At 52.9% G+C, this 16,466-nt stretch overlaps 1 protein-coding gene across 3 annotated transcripts; it reads left to right on the top strand.

The window, feature by feature from the left end:
• The first annotated feature begins 41 nt into the window (after positions 1 to 41).
• Positions 42 to 15,340, top strand: G6PD (glucose-6-phosphate dehydrogenase). 3 transcript variants are annotated; one of them, XM_037056979.1, is made up of 13 exons: positions 42 to 142; positions 1,065 to 1,192; positions 10,475 to 10,512; positions 10,604 to 10,712; positions 11,442 to 11,659; positions 12,393 to 12,551; positions 12,653 to 12,778; positions 13,105 to 13,198; positions 13,491 to 13,677; positions 13,945 to 14,180; positions 14,255 to 14,331; positions 14,459 to 14,551; positions 14,643 to 15,340. In XM_037056979.1, exons 2-13 carry the CDS (start codon positions 1,073 to 1,075, stop codon positions 14,731 to 14,733), a joined length of 1,548 nt encoding a protein of 515 aa, XP_036912874.1. In that variant the 5' UTR covers positions 42 to 142; positions 1,065 to 1,072; the 3' UTR covers positions 14,734 to 15,340. The 3 variants fall into 3 exon arrangements, with proteins under 3 accessions (XP_036912874.1, XP_036912873.1, XP_036912872.1); XM_037056978.1 differs by having other exon boundaries at positions 48 to 153; XM_037056977.1 differs by lacking the exon at positions 42 to 142 and adding an exon at positions 290 to 447.
• The last annotated feature ends 1,126 nt before the right edge of the window (positions 15,341 to 16,466 follow it).

Raw genomic sequence — 16,466 nt, 5'->3', positions numbered from 1 at the left:
CGTGGCCACGCTGCCGGCGGATGTGGAACCCTTTGCGAGGGCGTAGGGCCACCGGGGGCGGGGGAGAAAGTTGGCTTGTAGGAGTCGGGACTATCCTGTGATGGATACGTGAGCAAACGGCGCGGAGCTGCCCGCGGATCTGGTAGGCGTAGGGTACGTGGCAAAGCGGCACGGCAAAGCGACCGGCGCAAGTGCCCAAGGGGCGGGGCGGGCTAAGGCTGGGGACCTCGCGCCAAGGGTCAGCCTAGGGTGCGCGCGCACCTGCCCGCGCCCCGCCCCCACAAGGGATGGGTCGTTGGAGGCTCCGCCCGCGAGCCTCGTCTGAGGCGGTCAGCTCAGATCTGGCTCCCGCCCCCGCTGGTTAAATGGACCGGCGGGTCTCAGGCCCCGGAAACGGCTAGGAACTCCAGGGCTGTGAGCACGACGGGCGGCGGCAGCGAGGCTCAGGTAACGCGGTGTCACCCCGGCGGACGGCGTGCTGCGCCGCGCCGCGAGGCTCTTTGGTGTGCTATGCTTGGGAACCGGGCAAAATCAAAGGGTCTTATCCCACCCCATTGTCCCCGTTGTACCCCTGAGGAAACTGAGACCATGAGACGGGCGGTGATTTGCCTAGGTCTCCCAGCTTGGCTGGAGGAGGGCTGGAGCTGCAGGGTCTAACATGCTCCAACTCTTTGTGGACTTTCTGCCTGATTTCTAGGGTTATGTGAACCTAAGGCAGGTCATGCGGTAACTCCAGCAGGGTTTTACTCAGTCCGACAGAACTGAGGCTTTAGTTGGAATCCACTAGTGCTTTGAGTAATTTTATAATGTACACTGTAAAAGAAGGCTGCTCAGGGAGTGTGGCCAGAGCCCAGAGCCAGAAGTTTTCAACCCCTAATCATCCTGCCCCTGCCCCTTCCCCTTCCCCTGCCCCCGCCCCCACCCCTACCCTGACCATTCATAGCCAGTGGTTTTAATAATCAGACCTCAGCTGGGTGAGAGCCCAAAAGACCCCTCAAGAAAGGGGCCAACTTCTCAATGCTCTTCTGTTCTCCTGCCTTGTTAACAAGTCTTTCTTTCACCAGAGAGCATCATGGCAGAGCAGGTGGCCCTGAGCCGGACCCAGGTGTGCGGGATCCTGCGGGAAGAGCTGTACCAGGGTGATGCATTCCATCAGTCTGAAACACACATCTTCATCATCATGGGTGCATCGGTGAGTCTCCCCCAGGCTCTGAATCTTAAAATCCAAACTTAGAGTGTGACTTTGCTTAAGGTCCCTTCCTGCTGGGTGCCTGAGCTTTCTCACCTGGGCTTTCCCTCTTGCTCCTGCCTGTGTGCCACCCCAGCACTACCTGGTACACACTCACTTTAAGGTATATCTGGAATCTGCACAGCCATTGGCTGTAGACCCAGGTCCTAAAGTGGAGGGGTCCTTAGGGACTATCTGATTGGACTTCCTCCTCCCTGGGGAAAACTGAGATGCAAACAGGAGAGGCTATTCATTGTGTCTATCTTTTTCAAACCTGTTTGTGACTTGACAAATGTCACACAGTCAGTGAGTTGCAGGGGCAGTATCTGAGGCTCAATCTCCACCTTGTCTCTCTCTACCACATCAAGTTCCCTGGGGACAAACATTCAACCTTTGTTTGAACATTATCTCTTTGCCCCAACTTCCAAGGCCTGCTGAGGTTGCTGTGACCTGCCCCATTGCCTAGCCAGTGGCACTGCCATTTTGCTCTGATAGGAAAAGCCATGACTCCCACACTAAGGCCCCCTCCCAGTGTGAAGTGTAGAAAGGAGATCTGCTGGGTGGCAAGATGTGTACAGGGGTTGGTGAGATGAGCTGTCAGGGCTTCATCTCGAAGTAAAACGCAGCTGCCTCTTCATTTTTAACCCTGGACGTGACCAAGAGTCTGCTAAGTATCCCAGGACCATTTTTGCCTGTAACTTACCGTATAATCTTGAGCGAGAATTCTACCAAAACTAGTTAGCTCTTGAAAGGATAGGCATTGTCTCTCTGCACCTTTCACACCATGGTCCCCTCAGTCTAGAGGGGTTCTTTGTTCTTTGGTTCTTTGTTCATGCATTGTAATGCGCTGCAACCCTTTGCAGGGACTATTCGCTGTCAACTGTGAGATTCTGATCAGAATTGAAAAAGGAGAGCCAGAATGCAGGGCAGAAGGCAGAGCAGGAAAGCAGGTTCTTGAAAGCCAGGGGGATGGAAGGGAGGTCCTCTGACTCCCCATAAGCCCAAGTCTGGGGAGTAAATAGGACTGCACGAGGGAAGGCTTGGCTTCCACCCCAGCCCCAGCCCCAGCCCCGTCCCCTTAGGGGGAGCTATACCTGTGTTGGCTGCCAACCTTATCACCTAGGACTCTGACCATTAGGCCCTTTGTCTAAGAAATAGTTTGGAGGAGAAAATAACCCAGGATTATTTCTCGTTTTTTTCTTCATTCCCATACCAGCCTGACACAGGAGGCTCCAAAAGAGCATCCCAAGCTACAGTAAATGGCTTACAATTCCAGGCCCTCAACTTTTAGACACTTCATTGAGGGCATCCAAGCTTGCTGTGTAACCTGGGGCAAGTGTCTTTTCTTCTCTGAACCTGTTTCCACATAGCAAATGAGGCCTTTGAAGCAAGGGTCAGGGGGCTGAGGCTCTGCCAAGCTGCTTGTGTGACTCCTCAGTGCCGTCACCCTGTGGGCTAGCTTGGGGTTGGGCAACTTCGTTTCTTTGTAATCAATAGGGTTCCCCTTTTTTCTCCTCTGCTCTAAGAGTGACAGCCAGAGGCTTCTAGAGCAGAAGTGGGGAAGTGCTGCTCCAGCAGGGTGGACTGGGGGGAGGACAGGGTGTCCTCCAAAGAAGAGCCTTGTTTGTTTGTCCATCCTTCTGTTCAAGGGGGCTGGAATGGGGTGGGCTGGCCTCTCACACTCAGGGAACACCTAGGACAGCTCCCCAAATCCAACCTCCCCTGCCTGCTCCTTCCATGTAGGAGGTAGGCAGGGTGGTAGTGTGGGAAACCAGGGAGTTTTCTGTTTATTCATCCAGCAAATGGTGATCAGGTGCCTCCTTTGCAGCGTAGAGGCACAGGCCCCACCCTCCTCCTAGGACCTGTGTTCTGGGGGACTGGGACCCAAGGTGAATTAGCAAGGAATTCTGAGTGGCACATGTGACAGAAGACACAAATGCGCCCCTGTGTCCCCAGCCCCATTCCTCAGCACACAGATCTGATGAGGAGGGTCTTCAGAGCGAGGCTTGCAGAGCCAGGGCCAGGGAGTAGACACAGAGCACACAGTGGCTGGCAGGTCCCCCAGGGCAGGCTGGGCCCATGTAGCCATCCTGTGTTCCTTCCTCGTCCCTCGCCCGCTTACCCAACACTCGCCCGCACGCCCCGCTTCCTTCCTGGGGGCATAATGATATTACCCAATGGGCTTAGAGCTGCTCTCTGTTCTCCCTGCCATGTAGCCACTTCCCCCACCTTCTCGGGATTCCCAACCCCAAGCAGGAAGGGAATAGAAGTACTTACTGTCCCAGTTCAGAAAACAATGAAAAGAAACCAGTTTTTCCCTACAGACAAGCATGAGGTGGTCTGCGGATCCTTGGGCCTGGCAGATCACTTCCTCCCCATCTGGCAGGACCTTGGCCAGACTGGAGTGACTCTTCTAGGAGATATAGAGAGGAAGGGGGATAACAAAGAGATAGGACAGGGGGTCTGCTTGGACAGGATAGGCTTACTGCGTGGTCCTCAGCCCCTCATCTCTCTGGGCCTCGGCCTCACCACCTGGACCACAAGCGCCATGGGCTCAATGGATGCTCAGGACCCATCCCAATAATGGGCCTGTACAAGGAAGGGATGACCTGGCAGTCCTGGCCCCTCCCTTTCCTTGGAATGTTTTTATAGTGCCTTCCTCTTGGGCTGATAAGATTCTTGCTGTGTCATGATGATATTGGCACCCCCCCAAAACCCTAGTGATTCACGAGCCCTAGAGTGGAGGAGGGAGGCCCTTTTGTTGGCTTTGCAGCCAAGCTTACCTCAGCAGCCCCCAGTTCTCTCACTCTTGGCAAGGAGCCATTTGTGCTCCAGCCAGCACCCCGGCTCCACCCTGGGAAACCCAAGCAGACCCTTGACCTGAATGATCCAGGGGGGATGGAATGGCCCACCCCTACAGGGCCTCCAGCTGGCAGCCAAACCCTGGTGCTCTCAGCCACACCTGCCCTAACACCCTCACAGTCACATCAGCAGTGGTTTGAGCTTATAAGACAGCATACTGAAGTCAAACCTGGGGGACAACAAGCAGGTGTGTGTAGCCCAGGTTCTTTGGCTCTAGCCAGGCCAGACGTCAGTAGCTGGAGATCCCAATCAAGTCGTGCCTCTCCAGCCAGGTCACCATGTCCCCAGGCAGCTCCTTCCCGGCTGTGGTCCTCAAGCAAAATTGAAAGGTCCGAGAAAGATTGCCGTATCTTACCACAAGCCCCTAGGATTTTGTGTGTAGATTCAGTCAATGCCTACATTCCTTCTTGCAGAGGAGTCCAGCCCTAGCCAGCAGGGAAGGGAGCCCAGAGATGGCAGCTGCCAGACTATAGCCCCCCCAGCAGCCCCCCGCCACTGCTGCCCTGGTCCCACATCACCTTTTCCTTGGGTGACTTGGAGTCCAGCAGACATGCTGGCTGCAAGGGCTGAGCTAAACAAGACCAGCAGGTTCTATGGCTAATTAATCCCAAAGGCAGTAGCAAGAACAGCTTGGGGTGTGGGGCACTGTGACTCAGCAGAAGGGAAATTCATCCCCTGCCACCAATCCATTGCCCATAGTCTGTCCTGATTCCTCACAGCCTGCTGGAATTTGATGGTAAGCAAACTTTTTCTGCCATGAGGAAGGGTGAGAGAAGTTTGCAGGTTGTGTTTCTCATTGTTTCTCCTGGGGGCTAGTCCCCAGGAAGCCCTCTCTGGAACCAGCAGGGCCAACACAGAGCCAAAGTAACAGAAGCAGAGTCCCCATCCAGCCCCACTGGTGGGAGAAGGCAGAAGCTGGCACTGCCAATTAGCCATGAGTAGTACCGCTGTGGGGGCTCCTGGGCACTGAGGGACATGGAGGGGAATCTCAAAGCCCAGATTGGTAGGGGGCTGGTCAGAGCCGGGCCTTGAAGGACCAGTCAGGGCAGCCATCTGATGGGGCTGCAGTAGTACTTCACGTGCAAGGCGGAAGTCCATGTGACCCACTCCGGAGCATTTGGGAGACCCACTCTAGAGCATTTGGGAGAGCAGTTGGCAGGCTTGAGTGGGGGCACTGGCATAGTGTGCTCTTGTTTGGGGACTGCCCATTTTGGAAATTTGGGGTCCCGATAGAACTTGGAGAAGGCCAGTAGACATGCTCCTTGTGTGAGCTTGGTGCTCAGCAAACTTGGGGCTGGAAGACACCTGGAGTTGTCCACATGCAGGTCCCCACCTAAAGCCCTGGGTAGAGGTCAGATCACCCAAGGAGATTGGAGGTGAAGCAAAGAACAGAGGAACAGAAACATTCAAGACACCAGACATCCCTGAGCTCCCACAGCCTGCTGTCTCAGAAATAGCCTTCCCCCACCCCCACCCATAGTAAGTTAGGATTTCCTGCCCAGGAGTACCCTCCCCCCAGGCCTCCAGTGCCTCCCAAACTGCCTGTCTCCAGGGAGATTTTAACCAGATAGGGATTGCTTTGGTTCCAGTGGCGTGGCCTCCTTTTTTTCAGCCTGGGGCGAATTCCGACCCACTCCAGCCTAGCACGTTCTCCCCTCCAAATGGTTGGCAACGCTCAGTGGACAGCCCACACCCATCCTGGGCTCCAATTACAGGGCAGGCAGATGAAAGGGCTCCCTGCTCTGTTCTCCAGGAGCCTGTGACCATCCTTACCCCCTCCTCTTCTACCTGCAGGGGGAATTCAGTTGTTAGTTCACAAAATTAAAGGCTGTTGGAATGACTACAGCATCTGAACTGGAGCTTGGGGAGAAGAAACTTTGTGATTCCTTCTAGTGAGACTTCCATCAGATTTGTGGGATTCGCTATATTGTTGCTCACAGTTGCTGTGTGTCCCACCCTGGCTTTTATTTTGGAAAGTTTCGCAAGTACACAGTCAACAAAACAGCTCTATGAGCAGCCACTGTCCATCACCCAGCTCCCATAGTATTCTGTTACCTTGCTTTACCCTCTCCCTACCCTCCGCTCAATTCTTGTTTTTTGCAGTCTTGTTGTTTTTTTTTTAAGGAGGGGGTATACATATATGTATGTATGTGTTTCAAGATTTTATGTATTTTTAGAGAGGGGAAGGAGAAAGAGGGAAACATCACTGTGTTGCCTCTAGTGCCCCCTACTGGGCACCTGGCCCATGACTCAGGCATGCGCCCTGACCACCCTGACCAGGAGTCAACCGGGACCCTTTGTTTCACAGGCCTGCGATCAATCCACTGAGCCACACCAGCCAGTGCAGTCTTGTTCTTTTTAAGGCAAAAAGTGTACACATTGAAATACCAAATCTTAACTGCAATTGGTTACAAGTCTTTATGATGATACAGGATGTTTCCATCTCCCCAGAAAATTCTTGGATAGCCTTCCCAGCCAATCCACTCCCTGCTCTAGGCAACCACTGATATAATTTCTATCACAATAGATTAGTTTTTACCTATTCTAGCGCTTCATTTAAGCGAACTCAGAGTAATTTGCCTCGGCATGTTTTTGAGATTTGCCTGTGTCAGGTGGCTGGGTGGATCACTACTTTATTGCTTATTGTTGGCTGAGTAGTGTCCCATTGAGTGAACATACTGTTTGTCCATCCACCTGTTGATTCAGCGGCGGGTTTCAGCTTGGGGATACTGTAAATTAAGGCTGCTATGAACATCCATGTACAAGCATTTGCTTTACATCCTCTCCATCACTCAGTGTTGTCCATCTTCCAGAGTTCAGCCAATTCTAGTGGATATGAAGTGGTATCTCCTTGTGGTTTAATTTGCATTTTTCTCACAACTGACGATTTTGAATACTTTCTTACGTGTTTATTAGCCATTCATTTCTCTTTGTTGTGAAATACTTGATCAAGTCTTTTACCCACTTTTAATTGGGTGGTTTTCTTACAGTGGTGCAGGAGTGGCTTATATATTTTGGAAGTACATAAACTTGGTGGCTATTTTCTCCCAGTCTGTGGTTTATTTGTTCCACTTCTTAATAGTGCCTTTAGTGCCTTATGAACAGGAGTTTTTTTAATTTTGATGAAGCCTTAATTTTTCAGTTCTTTCTGGTTATTGCTTTCTGTGTTCTAAGAAATCTTTGCTTACTCTCATCTATTGATTTATTTAATCTAGCAACCTTGCTAAACTCTCATTAATTATAATAATTTGTAGCTTGGTTTGAGGTGGTTATATTTCAATAGACAAGACTATCATCTATTGTATAAATAATGCCAGTTGTTTTGGGGTGTTGTAGGTTTTTTGGATTGTTTTTGTTTTTGTTTTTGTTTTTGTTTTTGTTTCCTTTCTCACCCTTACACCATTTTCATTCTGCCACCGTGCTGTGCTGGCTAGGGCCTCTAGTTGGTCTTAGACTAGGGCCAATAAGATCCTGGCCAGGTAGCTCAGTTAGAACATCATCCCAATACACCAAGGTGGTGGCTCCGTCCTAGGCTAGAGCACATATAAGAATCAACCAATGATTTGATTCCCAGTCAGGGCACATGCCTGGGTTGCAGGCCAGTTCCCGGCAGGGGACACACCAGAGGCAGCCATACAATGATATTTCTCTCCCTCTCTCCTTCCTTTCCCCTCTAAAGATAAATACTACATTTTTAAAATCTTTAAAAATAAAAATAAAGAATCAACCAGTGAATGCATGAATAAGTGGAGCGACAAATTGATGTTTTCTTTTTTCCTCTCCCTCTCTTTAAAATTAGCAAATCAAAGACACTTTTAAAGCCTATAGAAGGCACTCTTCTTGCTCCTGGCGGGGTTTTTTTAAAGATTTTATTCATTTATTTCTAGAGAGAAGGGAAGGAAGGGAAAAAGAGAGGGTGAGAGACACATCCATCAGTTGCCTCTCACATGCCCCCAACCAGGGACCTGGCACCTGGCCTGCAACCCAGGCACGTGCCCTGACTGGGAATGGAACCAGCGACCTTTGGGTTCGCAGGCTGGTGCTCATTCCACTCAGCCACACTAGCCAGGGCGCTCCTGGTTGTTTAAAGGGGATTAGCTCAACATTTCCCACTATGTATGATCTTTGTGGGGTTTTTTAATATTTTATTTATGTATCTTTAAAAGGGAAGGAGAGAGGGAGAGAAATAACAGTTTGTGGTTGCTTTTCGTGCGTCCCCTGCTGAGAACTGCCCTGCAACCCAGGCACGTGCCCTGACTGGGAATCAAACCATGATCCTTTGGTTCGCAGGTGCGTGCTCAATCCACTGAGCTACACTAGTCAGGGCAGTGATCTTTGTGGGGTTTTTATAGGTACCCTTTATCAAGTTAAGTGAGGAACTTCCCCTTGGATTCCTAATTTTTTTAAAGATTTTATTCATTTATTTTTAGAGGGGAAGGGAAGGAGAGGGGGATAGAAATATCAGTGTATGGTTGCCTCTTGTGCATACCCCGCTGGGAACTGGCCTGCAACCCAGGCATGTGCCCTGACTGAGAATTGAACCACGATCGTGTGGTTCGCAGGCCCGCGCTCAATCCGCTGAGCTATGCCAGCCAGGGCCCTTGTATCAATATCAAGGCAACCTGTTGTTCCCAGGATGCTTCCCAATTTGGTTCTAACGCGTAACATTTATAACATTGCAGGATTGGGTTCGCTTATGTTTTTTTTTTTGCAGGGTTTTGCATCTGCACCTGTGGATGTGAATGAGACAGGCCAAAGAGTTCCCATGTACCTTTTATTTTTTAAGATTTTATTTATTTATCTTTAGAGAAGAAGGGAATTAGGGAGAGAAATATCAATGTATGGTTGCCTTTCATGCATCCCCTGCTGGGAGCTGGCCTGCAACTCAGGCACGTGCCCTGACTGGGAATCGAACTACGATTCTTTGGTTCACAGGCCCGCACTCACTGAGCTACACCAGCCAGGGCCTATGTGCCTTTCTTATAGGTCTCAGGACCAAGCCTATGCAGGCCCCATAAAGTGGCTTAATGAGTGCTTCCCATTCTGTTTGCAGCAGAGTGTCTCAGACTGGAGCGCTCGCTTCTTGGCATTGTGGTAGAACCTGCTGGCGAAGATTCCTGTGCCAGGGTCAGGGTTGGGGTTGTCTTGGTGGGAAGGTTTAGTGACCACAGTCCTTTTTCTTTAATGACCATTGCCCACTCAGGTCCTTCACTCCATTTTGGTAGGTTAGATTTTTCAAGAAATTTGTCCATGTCTGGGTTGCGGGCCAGGTCCACATTAGGGGGCACACGAGAGGCAACCACACATTGATGTTTCTCTCCCGCTCTTCCTCCCTCCCTTCCCCTCTCTCTAAAAATAAATAATAAAATCTTTTCAAGCCCTGGCTGGTGTGGCTCAGTGGATTGAGCGCGAACCTGCGAACCACACGATCGCGGTTCGATTCCTGGTCAGGGCGCATGCCTGGGTTGTGGGCCGGTTCCCAGCAGAGGACTCATGAGAGGCAGCCATACATTGATATTTCTCTCCTTCTCTCCTTCCCTTCCCCTCTAAAAGTAAATAAAAAAATTTTTTTTAAAAATCTTTTCAAAAAAAAAAAGAAATGTTTCCATCTCATCTAAGTTGTCAAATGTGGAGTAAGGCTGTTCATAAAACCCTCCCCTGTGTTGCCTGACTGTGAGTTTCTCCCACTGCCTTCCTAATGCTTGGTGCCTTTCAAAAAGCAATCTTGCCAGAGAGTTGTCTGGTTTTTATTAGTGTTTTCAAGCACCAACTTTTGCCTTTGTTCATCTTTTGGTTTGTTTCTTCATTATTTCCCACCTTGTAATTTTTTTTTTTGGCTTAAAAAGTCTGCTGTCCTTTTTCTCACTTCTTAAATTGAATGCTTAGCTCATTAGTTTCAACCCTTTTCCTTTTTTTTTCTTTTTGCTAACGTAAGCATTGAAGGCCACATATCACAAGTTTTCATACGTGCTACTTCCACTGTCATTTGGTTCTAGTGAGTGGAGTTTTCAGGTTTCCATCTTTAGCTCATGAGATGGTTAGAAACGGGCTTTTTGGCTTGGGTTTGGTTCCTCTTGCTTGCACTGAGACCAGAGATCATGGTGTGTGTGGTTGGTTGCAGGGGGTCCGGGTTGGTCGTGGTGCTTCCTGGCCAGCACGAGGTGCATCCACTTCACTGTGGCTCCTGTGATATACATGGGTGCTGTTAGTTTAGGGTTGGGCTAGTGCAGGCTCTAATTCAAGCTCCTCTGACTACATACAGGAGCAAAGCAGGTATGCTCGCAGTTGAGTGGTGACCCTGGGTGAGTACTGGGTCTCCAGGTGGGAGACAATCTAGGTCATATCTCCAGCTTCTCCTAACCAGGCCTGTTCCTTCTGCCGCAGGGTGACCTGGCCAAGAAGAAGATCTACCCCACCATCTGGTAAGCAACCCTCTCCACTGCCCCACTGCCCCTTGCCCTCCTCACCTTCCCTGCCCTCCCCACCCTGGCCACAACCATGCTCTGCCCTCAGGTGGTTGTTCCGGGATGGCCTTCTACCCGAAAACACCTTCATTGTGGGTTATGCCCGCTCCCGCCTGACAGTGGCCGACATCCGCAAGCAGAGCGAGCCCTACTTCAAAGTGAGTACCTTCCGGGTTCTCTGAAGGAAGTACCCCCCCCCACTTCATTCAAGGATGCCCTTCCCTCCTCCCGCTCCCTGTTCCTCCTGTCCCCAAGCCCTGCCCTTCTCTCTCTCTCTCTGTCCTGAGGGCAGGGCCATGTTAGGACAGTCACCTGGGGCCACTCACACCCAAGGGCTTCTCATCCTTGCCCTCCACAAAACCACCCACACCACACTGCAAAACTGGCACAGAAAACTGCCTGCCTGGTCCTGCCACTCCCCTGATGACAGGAGCGGTGCGGGAAGCCTACGAGCCTGGGGCCCCTGTTTCCCATCTCCCCTTCGTGTGGACTCACTGTGCCCCAGGGCTGGGGGGGAGGAAGCCTCTCTACCATGGAAACCTTACAGATTTGGGGTTTTTCAGCACTCTGTAGTTTGGCATTATGACTTTAGAGAGAGAGATTTTTCTCCAGTATGTTTCTCCCAGGTGAAACATTCCTGAAGTTTGACTTCTGTCTTGGGGCACAAGGTCCCCAGGGGTGATGGTGACCATCGTGAGCCTGGCCTGGGATTGCTGGGCCCCATCTGCTGTAGTGACACACGCCACCTTGGCCTCTTGCTTGGGTGTGCAAAATGACAAAGCCGGGGGGAGCCCTGTGTGGGGCCAGGATGGCTGACTTCCACAGGAGCCTGCCTTGGCTGTGGGAAGAGCGAGGAAGGACTAACATCCCTTGTCTGTCTTTCCCAGGCCACCCCGGAGGAGAAGCCCAAGCTGGAGGAGTTCTTCTCCCGCAACTCCTATGTGGCTGGCCAGTATGATCACGCAGCATCCTATGAGCATCTCAACCACCACATGAACACCCTCTGCCAGGGGTCACCGGCCAACCGGCTCTTCTACCTGGCCTTGCCCCCCACTGTCTATGAGGCCGTCACCAAGAACATCCGAGAGATCTGCATGAGCCAAACGTGAGACTTGTCTTCTTCCCTTCCTTCCTGCCTGCGTGGCGTGCCCTGCCTTGGTATGGCCAGCCCTGGCAGCTGTCCACAGTCCTGGGGGCATCCCAGTGTAGGGACCCCATCCGAAAACGAAGGATGCCCCTGTTTGTTCGCTACGTGAATTAGCTCCACAAAGAATGGAAGAGTCTGCAAATACAGTAGCTTTCTGACATTCTTGCTGAAAAGGCTACTACACATGTTTACATTTTAAATCCTCCTGTAAACCCTCAGGGTCTTATCTTTATCACTAGAAATCCAGCTGTTCCTGGAAGCAGTCCACACAGGAGCACAGGGTGGCAGTGTGGCTCCATGAAACTGCCAATTGCTGCTTTTCTGGCTTTTTGGTGTTTCCCAGGGTTCCCTTCATGGTCACCAGGTGGCAGTGTTGCCCCACAAGAATCCTGCTGCCTGGGCTTGGGCACCTCACTGTTTTCCCCAGGCAGAAACCATCTTTCACTTTGTCCTGATTTTGAAAGCAGAACGCCATATTAACTCTCAGTGGGCACCAACAAAGAAAGGGACTTTTTCCCATTTTAAAACCCATGGAGATAACTGTGCCCTTGATGTCCCCTCCTGCTCCCCCACTTGCCCTGGAGCCACTCCTGTCCCCACTCCCTGAGAAGAGGCTATTGGGGGTGATGAGGTTCTAGCCCCTGCTCCCCAGTGAGCGTTGGGGGGGTGACGCCACTCTGGGCTCCTGCAGAGGCTGGAACCGCGTCATTGTGGAGAAGCCCTTCGGGAGGGACCTGCAGAGCTCCGACCAGCTGTCCAACCACATCTCCTCCCTTTTCTGTGAGGACCAGATCTACCGCATCGACCACTACCTGGGCAAGGAGATGGTCCAGAACCTCATGGTGCTGAGGTGAGGCAGGGGCAGGGGCAGGCACGGGGGGGCCTCACCTGCCCTGCAGCTGCCCCGGCAGATGCAGCACCAGCCTCTGCCCTGCCCCTCCCTCCCTGCAGATTTGCCAACAGGATCTTCAGTCCCATCTGGAACCGGGACAATGTTGCCTGTGTCATCCTCACCTTCAAGGAGCCCTTTGGTACTGAGGGTCGCGGAGGCTACTTCGATGAATTTGGGATCATCCGGTGAGAGCCCTGCCTCCCTGCAGGGTCACCCCTCCCTGTTCTAGGGGACTCCTCCTTCCCTACCCCGAAGTTCAAATTCTGCAGTGAGAGTATCTGATTAGTCAGTGGTAGCTATGAAGGGAAGGTCACTGTCTCCTTCCTTGCCCTGAGGGGACCAGGCAGACACTGAGGATCAGGAAGCAACTTGTTGCTCAAAAGTCCCACTTAAAGCCCCTGCCCCTGGAACATACATGGCCAGCAGGGTGGGGACTGAGGCTGGCTTGCTCCTCACACCTTTCTTCCCCTCCGGAAGCACCTGACCCGAGTTCTACCTGCTTCCTTCCCAGGGATGTGATGCAGAACCACTTGCTGCAAATGCTGTGTCTGGTGGCCATGGAGAAGCCGGCCTCCACTGACTCAGACGATGTCCGAGACGAGAAGGTGGGTGGAGGGGCACCCCCAGCCCTCGCTGCCAGCCCTGGAAACCAGCCCTGAGCAAGGCATGCATTGGGCTGGGACGCAGAAGCCCAAGATGTCACGTGGCAGGACTAATAGTAACTGCTGTGCGACCAAGGGCAGACCCCTTGCCTCTCTAAGTCTCGCCTACTTCAGAAAAAAAAATGAGGGTGTTTCTGGGAGGCCTTTGGGTCATGTGACTCATGCTGTGCCCCGTGCACAGGGCCGCTCCACCTTTTTACCCAAGAGATCCCTCTCTCCCCCACCTCTGTCCCAGGTCAAGGTGTTGAAATGTATCTCAGAGGCACAGCTGGAAAATGTGGTCTTGGGCCAGTATGTGGGGAATCCCAACGGAGAGGGTGAGGCCACCAAAGGCTACCTGGATGACCCCACAGTGCCTCAGGGGTCCACCACTGCCACCTTCGCAGCTGTTGTCCTCTATGTGGAGAATGAGAGGTGGGACGGTAGGTGACACCTCCAAGCCTGGTAGGCGGGCTGGCGAGCCCTCATGGAGCTCTTCTCCCTTGGGTCTGACCCACTCAGGCATCGGGCAGCCCACCAGGGATGCTGGAACGATGTGGGTATGTAGGGTGGGACCTTGTCACACACGTACACACCTTCACTGGCACGTACCCTGTCATTTACACACTCTCCCTAGCACTCTCACGTGCAGCATGTGGCCTGGGCTGCTAGCAGAGCCAGTTCTGAGGCCAGCTTTGGCCCCCACACAGGGGTACCCTTCATCCTGCGCTGTGGCAAAGCCCTGAATGAGCGCAAGGCCGAGGTGCGTTTGCAGTTCCGCGACGTGGCTGGAGACATCTTCCAACAGCAGTGCAAGCGCAACGAGCTGGTAATCCGCGTGCAGCCCAACGAGGCCGTATACACCAAGATGATGACCAAGAAGCCCGGCATGTTCTTCAACCCCGAGGAGTCAGAGCTGGACCTGACCTATGGCAACAGATACAAGGTGGGTACCCAGCCCAGGGTGGGACCAGGGGGCTCAGTGTGCACAGGTAGCCTCGGGGACACCTTCTTTTGCAGAACGTGAAGCTCCCCGATGCATATGAGCGCCTCATCCTGGATGTCTTCTGTGGGAGCCAGATGCACTTTGTGCGCAGGTGAGGAGGGGACCTGTGCCATGTGCAATGGGGTTGGGCTGGACTCCAGGCGGTGGGGATGGCTTGCCCCCTCCCTTTCTCCCTCCATGTCCCCACATCCCCCCAAAGCTACAGTGTGTCCCCTCAGTGACGAGCTCCGGGAGGCCTGGCGGATCTTCACCCCACTGCTGCACAGGATTGAGCGTGAGAAGCCCCAGCCCATCCCCTACGTTTATGGCAGGTGAGGGGGTGGGCAGGGCAGGAGGGATCGGGGGGACACTAGGCTGAGGGTTCCCTCATGTCTACCCTCTGCCCGTCTCTCTCTCTCTCAGCCGAGGCCCAGCAGAAGCAGATGAGCTGATGAAGAGAGTAGGTTTCCAGTACGAGGGTACCTACAAATGGGTGAACCCTCACAAGCTCTAAGCACCGGGCCCCTCCCCACCCCGTCTGTCTCTGCCTTTCCCACCTTCCCACCACCTGACCCCGAATCAGGAGGACTCTGGGACCACAGGCTTCAACTGCACATTCCTGGCCCTGGGCGCAGCTACATTCCTCAACTACCAACACTGTGATCGTCCGCAGCCACCACTGGCCCTGCCTGAGCCAGCTTCTGTCTATGGGACTGAGCCCCAATGGAAGGAAGGAAGAGTAGCCCCTTCATTTGTCCCAGGCCCCAGCCTAGGACAGGAGTTAGGGATGAGGTGGAGTATCAGAGGGACAGTGGCCGACCCAGGCCCCGACTGGCTATGGGCAAGCTCCTCAGGACCTAGACAAAGAGGGCAAATGTGTCCACACCAGCCTCAGGGCCACTCTACATTCCTGGTCACCTGCTGGAGGGGACTTCCATGCTGCCCAACCATCCCCCATGTCTTGGGCCCCCCCCCCAAATGTCCCTCTGCCCCACCAGGCCAACTCTGTACTCCATGACTCCCCCCACCTGCAGGTTCCTCCCTTGCTACTAGAAAAGCAAAAGCAGCAGGTGGGATGCCCCACCTCAGCCCCTGCCATTAAATGCAGACAGACCCACCTGTCCCCTGCCTGTTTTGTTCTTGCCACCTGTGACGGCGAAGGAGGGTTCCTGCCCCTGAGGCCAGCCTACCTGGTAGAGGGCCTCTAGCCACCTGGCTTTCTCAGGACCCATCTCTCCCCCCCTCCCTGTCACCCACTTGCCACTACTGGCTGGGCTGGGAACCTGGATGTCCTTCACCCTGACCCCGTGTTCTGTCATGACCCAGTCTTGCCTCCCAGTGCCTCCAGAGTCCCCCTTTCTCTGTGCCTCCATTTTGCCCCACTCCATGGGATACGAGGACAGATCCAGTTATTTCACCTTCCACCTGCACGCTTCGCTGACCATCCATCCACCCACATGGATCTCCACCCTGACTGTTCCTGCCCCAGCCGGGTCACTCGAGGGCACTTGTGGCAAACACGAGGCCTGTGGGCCGAATCCAGCCGAGCACCTTGTTTCCACCCAGCGGCAGCACCAAACTCTCACTTAACTGTTAAGGAGTCGTTACCTGTATACATTCCTAAAATGACATTGGGCCCCTTTGAAGGCGACCGCGAGGCTGATGTGGCCCCCGGTGAGTTTGACACCCCTGCTTCAGGGACTCTGTGAAGGCCGTTTGCTTTCCACGAAAGTAAAAAGCATTTAGGAAGGAAAGTCAACAGGAGTTTGTGACTAACATCAGATGCCGAGAGGGAGGGGATGGATGAGGGAGGTACCACAGCTTGGCCCCTCTGAGGCCAACATCTGGGGTCCTGAGGTCATGGAGTCTGCTTGTTTTCGTTCCCCAGAGCCACCATAACAGCGTTCCCTGGAGGGCTTAAGAAAACTTATTTATCCCTTCACAGTTCTGGAGGCCAGATGTCTGAAATCAAGGAATGGGCAGGGCTGCACTGCTTCCAGGGCTTTAGGAGGGCCTGTCCTCGTGTCTTCTAGTTTCTGGTGTAGCTGGAATTCCTCGGCCTGTAGACACGTCAGTGTCTGCCCTCATCTTCATGCGGCCCTCTCCCTGTGTGTGTCTTACTGTTGTTGCATCCTTAACATGGCATTTCATTTGTGCTTAGGGTGGTCAGTTGTGGGGGAGAGTTCTATAGAAAAGATAGGTTATGTTTATTGATTTGAGAGAGAAAAAGTCATGTGAGATAAAAGC

The sequence above is a fragment of the Sturnira hondurensis genome, unplaced genomic scaffold (genome assembly GCF_014824575.4).
Source record: "Sturnira hondurensis isolate 20B ecotype Veracruz unplaced genomic scaffold, ASM1482457v3 Scaffold0009229, whole genome shotgun sequence".
NCBI lineage: Eukaryota > Metazoa > Chordata > Mammalia > Chiroptera > Phyllostomidae > Sturnira > Sturnira hondurensis.
The sequence above is the reverse complement of the archived record's forward strand: the minus strand, read 5'-3'. Positions and strand labels throughout refer to the sequence as shown.

Excerpts from the sequence above, each read along its gene's own strand:
- G6PD (XM_037056979.1), top strand. The coding sequence starts at position 1,073 with ATGGCAGAGCAGGTGGCCCTGAGCCGGACCCAGGTGTGCGGGATCCTG. Across the intron at positions 12,779-13,104 it reads GATGAATTTGGGATCATCCG|GGATGTGATGCAGAACCACT; the intron begins GTGAGAGCCCTG and ends CTTCCTTCCCAG. Across the intron at positions 14,332-14,458 it reads CAGATGCACTTTGTGCGCAG|TGACGAGCTCCGGGAGGCCT; the intron begins GTGAGGAGGGGA and ends GTGTCCCCTCAG.